The sequence below is a fragment of the Arvicola amphibius genome, chromosome 4, assembly GCF_903992535.2.
Source record: "Arvicola amphibius chromosome 4, mArvAmp1.2, whole genome shotgun sequence".
Taxonomy (NCBI): domain Eukaryota; kingdom Metazoa; phylum Chordata; class Mammalia; order Rodentia; family Cricetidae; genus Arvicola; species Arvicola amphibius.
Genome location: NC_052050.1, coordinates 1,530,411 through 1,538,053, shown reverse-complemented (window position 1 = coordinate 1,538,053; position 7,643 = coordinate 1,530,411). Strand labels below are relative to the sequence as shown.

Below are 7,643 nucleotides of genomic sequence, written 5' to 3'. Positions count from 1 at the left end.
AGGAGCCTCTGAAATCCAAGCTGCAGGTAAAAGCAAGAGGCTACTCCTTCTAAGCCGATGCTTCTCTGATCCGCCCCCCTCACCCGCCCTCGGCTGCCCACTGGCCATGTAAGATCTGCCTGGGTGGCCAAGGCCACAAGACAGAGGCAGTGTTAGAGCAGGTAGTATCCATGTCACTGGCTAGGCTTGGGGACCAAGGGCCAGCTAAACAGAGCTGGGCCTCCGGGGGGGCCACAGGGCCCCTGAACACTTAGAGAGAGCGTCCCAGGCCCCTGAAGCAACGTGACTAGCCTCGAAGATGCCAACCAACGGGTTGCACCAGGTGCTGAAGATCCAGTTTGGCCTCATCAACGATGCCAACCGCTATCTGACAGCAGAGAGCTTTGGCTTCAAAGTCAACGCTTCCGCATCCAGCCTCAAGCGGAAGCAGACGTGGGTCCTGGAGCCTGACCCAGGGCAGGGCACCGTTGTGCTGTTCCGCAGCAGCCACCTGGGCCGCTACCTGTCGGCAGAAGAAGACGGGCGCGTGTCCTGTGAGATGGATCGGCCAGGCCGTGACTGCCGCTTCCTGGTCTTGCCGCAGCCTGACGGGCGCTGGGTGCTGCAGTCGGAGCCGCACGGTCGCTTCTTTGGCGGAACGGAGGACCAGCTGTCCTGCTTTGCGACGGCGATCTCCCCGGCAGAGCTGTGGACTGTGCACCTGGCCATCCACCCGCAGGCTCACTTGCTGAGCGTGAGCCGGCGGCGCTACGTGCACCTGTGTCTGCAGGAGGACGAGATGGCAGCCGATGGTGATATGCCGTGGGGTGTGGATGCGCTGCTCACCCTCATTTTCCAGAGCAGGCGGTACTGCCTCAAGTCCAGTGACAGCCGCTACCTGCGCAGCGATGGCCACCTTGTCTGGGAGCCCGAAGCCCGTGCCTGCTACACACTAGAGTTTAAGGCGGGCAAGCTGGCCTTCAAGGACTGCGATGGCCGCTACCTGGCACCCGTGGGACCTGCCGGCACACTCAAGGCCGGCCGCAACACGAGGCCCGGCAAGGATGAACTCTTTGACCTGGAGCAAAGTCATCCACAGGTGGTGCTGGTGGCTGCCAACCACCGCTACGTCTCTGTGAGGCAAGGTAGGGTGCATCCATGTGCAGCTGACATTGTGTCATGTGTCACACGTGTGTGCCATGTGTGCTGGGTTGTGTATCTGTGTGTAGTTGACACTGTGTTGTGTGTGTCACATGTGCTGGTTGTGTGTATATCTGTGTGCAGCTGACATTGTGTTGTGTGTGCCACACGTGTGTGATACATGTGCTGGGCTGTGTGTGTGCATGTGCAGCTGACACTGTATTGTGTATATCACATGTGCTGGGTTGTGTGTATGTTTCTGTGTGTAGCTGACATTGTGTTGTGTGCCACATGTGCTGGGGTATGTGTGTGTATCTGTGTGCAGCTGACATTGTGTTGTGCTGTGTGTGTATCACATGTGCTAGGGTGGGTGTGCATGTATCTGTGTGCAGTTGACATTGTGCTGTGTGTCACACATGATGGGTTGTGTGTATCTGTGTGCAGTTGACATTGTTTTGTGTGCCACATGTGCTGGGGTGTGTGTGTATCTGTGTGCAGCTGGTATTGTGTTGTGTGTGTATCACGTGCTGGTGTGTGTGTGTGTGTGTCCACTGGAGATGGGTGTTTCCACAGACAGGGTAAGTGCACGAGCCCGCTGAGGGCTGCTGGCTCCAGGAGTGCTCATCACTCTCTGGACGCCTGGCGAATGCCCACTGCCCGCTGGGCTGCCGCTGTCTCTAAGACTGGAGAGGTGCGGTGAGGCATGGGCAGAGTCTGAGGGCAGTGGGAAGGTGGGAAGAGGCTGAGGAGGCCCCGCTTTTTCTTGCTCTTCTGCTGCCCCCCTTTCTGCTCTTTGGGGGGGATAAGGGAGGGGCCAGGGCAGGGCAAGGATGACTCTCATATGCCTGACTAATAAACCTAGTGGTGTCTCAAGAGTGGGAGAGTTCACGGTTCTCTTCAGTGTTAGAAGACGCGAGCCAAGGCAACCTTGCCCAGGATCTATGCTTCTAGGGCAAAGGTGCCATCTCCACCTGCGGGGTGTGGCTTGGCCACTGGTCACTTGTGTGACACCTGAGTAGTTTGGGGTAAACACAGTGTTTCTACTGCCCCATGAGGAAGCCAGAGGTCTGAGAGGCCCTAGGCTACTGGCATAACCCTGGTCCAGGCCAGAAAGTAGAACTGTTTCCATTGTGGGTTCTGGGCTCATGCACCCTAGGTGCTGAGACACACCCTGACCTGAGCTCTCTAAGCTAAGGATGTGAGGCAGGGGATGCCCCTCCCTACTCGCTTAGACCCCTTTTATGCCAGCACTCGCCAGAGAAAGGGCAGCGCCCATGAGCCAATCATGCCAGTGCTATAGCATGCAGATAACCAGTCTGTCTCCATGAGCCGGTCACGCCAGTGCTACAGTATGAGATAACCTGTTTCTTCGGGCACCTTATGTCCTCTCCAGATGGTCAGGGACCACCCATGTGGGAGGCCAGCCTGCCGAGGCCCTCTGGATGCACTCATGGCTTTCAGGCCAGTCTGGAGCAACGGCAGACGTAGTCACCAGTATGTGGCCCTCTTCCCCAACACCATTCTCACTGTCCAGACACACCATCTGGCCCGGAGAAGGCTCAGGTGTACATGGTCCTTAGCTAAGAAAGCTAGCTGGGGCAGTGGTGGTGGAGTCCGTCCTGGGGAGGAGGAGGAGGAGGAGAAGGAGGAGAAGGAGGAGGAGGAGGTGGTGGTGGTGGTGGAGGTGGAGGTGGTGGTGGTGGAGGTGGAGATGGTGATGGTGGAGGCTTGGGGGGTGGTGGAGGTGGTGGGATGGGGGGCTGTGGATATAACTCTGGGGAGCACTGGCCTCATGTGTACAACACCCTGAGTTCCATCCCCAGCACTGAAGAAAAGAGCTGGTGGATCTGCTAGTCAGGGCACTGGGTAGGATTGTGTCTGTGTGGATTACTTTTCAGCCTTTAAAATATAAAAGTATGTATAAATGAGTGCACGGGAGGGGTGTGTGCACTGGAGGGGTGAGCACACAGGAGTGCAGGTGCCTGTGGAAGCCAGAAGAGGTGTCGGGTCATCTAGAGCTCTAGGTATAGTGGCCATAGACCACTGGGTAAGGGTGCTGAGGACAGGACTCAGGTCCTCTGCAAGGATGTAATGTCCTTAAAGCCTGAGCCATTTCTCCAGCCTGCTTTTTAGTCTTTTAACTTTTATTGTTATTAGCTGGGTGTGGTGATGCACACCTTTAATCCCAGTAGTTTCAAGGCAGAGGCAGGTGGATCTCTGTGAGTTTGGGACCAGCCTGGTCTACAAAGTGTGTTCCAGGAGAGCTAGAGCTACATAGTGAGATCCTGCCTTGAAAAAAATTAATTTTGTGTGTGTGTGTGTGTGAGAGAGAGAGAGAGGCGCACACACATGCCATGACACACTTGTAGAGGTCATTTTTCTCCACCCACTTTTACATGAATCCCTGGACCAACCCCAAATTGCCAGGCGTTCGCAGCGAGTACCTTGTCTTGCTAAGCCACCTCACTGTCCTCTTCCGCATGTTCATGAACCTGTTGTGAGTCCCTCCCTTTAGTGGGTGATCTCCTAAGCACTGAGTGTTCATCTCTGCTTCCCTGGGCTGGTGATGCTGCCAGCTGTCCCAGCCTTGGAACCGATGTGTCTGGGTGGAAGTGATACTGGGTTCAAGGTAGTCTGAGAGGTGGATTTGGGTCTATTTGTCCTGGCCCCAAACTTGTCTCCGAGTCAGGAGCTGCCTGTGAGTCAACAGTGGTGCAGTCCCCACTGGACTTCCTACTGCCCCATCCACAGCCTCTGCCAGCCCATCCCCGCCCTCACGGTCACAGCAGGGCTCACGTGCAGAGCAGCTATGAACATTGCTTCTGCTGGCAACAGACAGACTCAGCCCCCCTCACTAATCCTAGCAGACATGCCCCACACCCACCATCCAGGCCGTCTGGACTCTGCCAGGTCAGCTCCCTAGAAGCAGGTGACCATGAGGAGGAAGATACTTGGTAGCATTCTGTCTGCAGAGGAGGGTGATGTGGGGACACAGCACCATGGCCTGTGGCAGTGGCTGAAGACAATGAATGTGCCAGTTGGCGTGCCCAGCTAAAGTCCTTTGACCTGGTTCTGCCCTCTGTCTCTGCAAGAGGCTTTGTTGAAAGGCTACTTGTCCTGCGGCCTATTGCATTCATCCATGAGACTCATTACCCAGACTTTCCCATTGGCTTCTGTTTGCCATGTGGATTGGCTCATGAGGTTAGGGGTGGCCTTGGTTCCAGCTGTCCAGCTCAGCAATTGTTACTACAACGATGAAGCTGGCAGAGATGGGGACAGTAAAAAAGATGGTTGGGCCAGGTCTGGAGAGACAGCTTAGGAGTTAAGAGCACTGGCTGCTTTTCCAGAAGACCCAGGTTTGATTCCCAGTACCAGGAGATCTTTCTCTTCTGACCTCTGAGTTTGTTACACGCAAGTGGTACAGACATACACACAAGCAGAACACTCATGCACATAAAAAATAAATCTTGTAGGCCAGCCTGGTCTACAAGAGTGAGTTCTAGGACAGGCTCCAAAGCTACAGAGAAACCCTGTCTTGAAAAAACAAAAACTTAAAAAACAAACCGTTGGGGGCTGGAGAGATGGCTCAGAGGTAAGAGCACTGACTGAGCTCTCATACAGAGGTCCTGAGTTTAATTCCCAGCAACCACATGGTGGCTCAAAAACACCTGTAATGAGATCTGGTGCCCTCTTCTGGCCTGCAAGGTTACATGCAGACAGAACATTGTATACTTGATAAATAAAATCTGAAACAAAAATCCAAAGCAAAACTAAACAAACTGCTGGGCCCTTTCCTGGGATGGGCTAGCTGCTTTTCTGCACCAAAGCGGTGATCCTTAGGGTGAACGTGCCTGGGCACAGTCTCCGGGAGCTAGAGAAGGGCGGTAGATCTCATAGATCTCAGGGTCTCCACTAGGAGCTGCCGTGGTTGTTCCCCTCCTCTCCGGCAGGCAGGGCTGGCTCCCATGTGGCCCTACCTTCAGGCTTCGTTCCTCCCTCCCTCACTTGTTACCCCTTGAGCCCTGGGGCTCCTGGAGGTTCTACCTGCCACACTCTTCAGAGTATCAGGTTGCCAGGAACCTGATGGGTTTGTAGGAGGGGGCCAGAGCTTAGGGACGATCCTGAGGAGGTTTTGGTGCCTGCTTGCTGAGCCAGGACACGGAACACTTGTTCCATTACACAAGCCCTGGGCGGGCCCTGGGCAGCCTGCCTTCTCCTAGGCTCCTGTGTGGGTGGGAGGTAGGCTCCTAGTCCCTGGCTCCGATCTAGGTCACCCCAGGGGGAAGGTCATAGCCCCCCTGTCCCCAGCAGCTTAAGAGTGAGTTATAAACGGGCTGCTGTGAATCCTGTGTCCAGAGAGCAGCAACAAGCAGATTACTTGCTGATTAGCAGAACGGGGATTTGCCGGCATACTATCCAAGGGAGTGAGGGAAGAGCTGGGTCAAGAATCCAAGCTTTAGCGGCCACAAGTGGGGTGCACTGGTACCTGGATGGTCCTGAGCAGAGCTTCTCTGACTCAGGGTCTCGAGAGACCTCTAGCTGAGACTCCCAAAGCACATCTCCCCACCTCTCGCCTCCCAGGAGTTGTGAGGAGCCTCACTGTCTTCTCCCTCCAGGAGTCAATGTCTCAGCCAATCAGGATGAAGAACTGGACCACGAGACCTTCCTGATGCAAATTGACCAGGAGACAAAGAAGTGTACTTTCTATTCCAGCACTGGGGGCTACTGGACCCTGGTCACTCATGGGGGCCTTCAGGCCACAGCCACCCAAGTGTGAGTGTACCTGTCCCTGTCTCTGCTGTCACTCACAAACACGACCATCACTACCCCCACCCCCCTTTGTTGTTTTGAGACAGGGCTCAGTGTGTAGCCTTGGAACTCACTGTATAGACCAGGCTGGCCTCCAACCCAGCGGTGTGCCTCTGCCTTCCGAGTGCTGGGTTTGGAGGCACGTGAGCCACTGCCCGCCCCCCCCCCCCCCCCCCCCGCGACCTTGACCACTTCTGTCACAGCCTCCACCGCGGCACACTGAGCTATGAGAATGGCAGCCTAGATAGCAAATGTTCTCCTGGGTGGGGAGTAGCTCCCTCTGGCCATGGGTATTTCTGTGGAGGGCAGACTTCCGTCTCATCCCTGGAACCCATGGAGGAAAGGGGGACCAAACTCCACTCCTCTCTCTCTCTGAGATCTTGTCTGCCCTTCTTCCCTCAGTTCTGCCAACACCATGTTTGAAATGGAATGGCACGGCCGGCGGGTGGCACTTAAGGCCAGCAATGGTCGTTACGTGTGCATGAAGAAAAACGGGCAGCTGGCCGCCATCAGTGACTTTGTGGGTGAGCACTCTCTGCAGCTTTCCACCACGGGGTCAGTGCATCTGAGGTCCCTCCCCATTTCGTTCCTTAGGGAAGAAGTCGGATCCAGGGTGTCTTTTCCTTTACTGTCTTTGGGGAACCCTGGGTACTTTCTCAACACCTGTACATCAGCAACGCCTAGGGACACCCGGACCCCCAAGTCCGCAGCCTGCATATGGTAGCCAGGGGCAGGAGTGGTCCACTCCGTCCTCTCCCTTAGGCGGAGACGAGCTGTTCATCCTCAAACTCATCAACCGACCCATCCTGGTGCTGCGCGGCCTGGACGGCTTCGTCTGCCACCGCCGGGGATCCAACCAGCTGGACACCAACCGCTCCACCTACGATGTCTTCCACTTGAGCTTCAGGGATGGCGCCTATCAGATCAGAGGTGCGGGAACACAGGGTGCGGGGAGGCAATGCGGGGGCAGGGGATGCCCGGGCCCCCGCCGACCTCCAGCTTTGCCCCCAGGCCGCGGAGCTGGCTTCTGGTACGTTGGCAGCCACGGGAGCGTGTGCAGCGACGGCGATCTGGCGGAGGATTTCCTCTTCGAGTTCCGGGAGCGTGGCCGCCTCGCCATCCGCGCCCTCAGTGGCAAGTACCTGTGTGGTGGCGCTTCAGGGCTGCTACGTGCTGACGCGGACCTGCCTATGGGGGAAGCTCTTTGGGAATATTGAGGACTCACAGGGGCCGACCCTAGAGCCCCACCGAGCCACCATTAAACCTTTGTTGCGCAGCTGCCGTGGGCTTGCACCGCCCAGCTTGGTAATGGGAAGGGTACGGTACCCTAGTCTCAGGATTCCGTCTGCTCAGCACTGGAACCCCACTCACAGGAAACCCTTTGCCCTTCTGGGCAAGGCTCTCCTCACCTTCTACCGACCTAAGAGGCAGGGCCATGGCTGGAAGCGGAGGCTGCCCGACCCCTCGCCTCACCTCGTTCCAGCAGTTGCTAGGCTTTGGGTCAGAGGTTAAGGAAGGTCATCCTAACCTAGGCTGACCTGATCCTACCTGGGGCCCTAAAGTCCTCTCCAACTACCCAGGGCAAATGAGACCCACAGAGAGCTGCAAGTCTAAGACAAGAAGTCACTCAGCCAGTGTGTGTGTTGGGGTGGGGAGGCAATGTATAGCTGCAGGGAAAGGCAAGAGGCATGCTGGGAAGGAAGTTATGGCTGGAC

At 56.2% G+C, this 7,643-nt stretch overlaps 1 protein-coding gene across 2 annotated transcripts; it reads left to right on the top strand.

Moving 5' to 3' along the window:
- Nucleotides 1-298: 298 nt before the first annotated feature.
- Nucleotides 299-7,145, top strand: Fscn2 (fascin actin-bundling protein 2, retinal). 2 transcript variants are annotated; one of them, XM_038324649.1, is made up of 5 exons: nt 299-1,124; nt 5,736-5,892; nt 6,331-6,452; nt 6,691-6,858; nt 6,940-7,145. In XM_038324649.1, exons 1-5 carry the CDS (start codon nt 299-301, stop codon nt 7,143-7,145), a joined length of 1,479 nt encoding a protein of 492 aa, XP_038180577.1. The 2 variants fall into 2 exon arrangements, with proteins under 2 accessions (XP_038180577.1, XP_038180575.1); XM_038324647.1 differs by having other exon boundaries at nt 6,613-6,858.
- Nucleotides 7,146-7,643: the final 498 nt, after the last annotated feature.

Excerpts from the sequence above, each read along its gene's own strand:
- Fscn2 (XM_038324647.1), top strand. The coding sequence starts at position 299 with ATGCCAACCAACGGGTTGCACCAGGTGCTGAAGATCCAGTTTGGCCTC. Across the intron at positions 1,125-5,735 it reads CTACGTCTCTGTGAGGCAAG|GAGTCAATGTCTCAGCCAAT; the intron begins GTAGGGTGCATC and ends TTCTCCCTCCAG. Across the intron at positions 6,453-6,612 it reads CGCCATCAGTGACTTTGTGG|GGACACCCGGACCCCCAAGT; the intron begins GTGAGCACTCTC and ends AGCAACGCCTAG.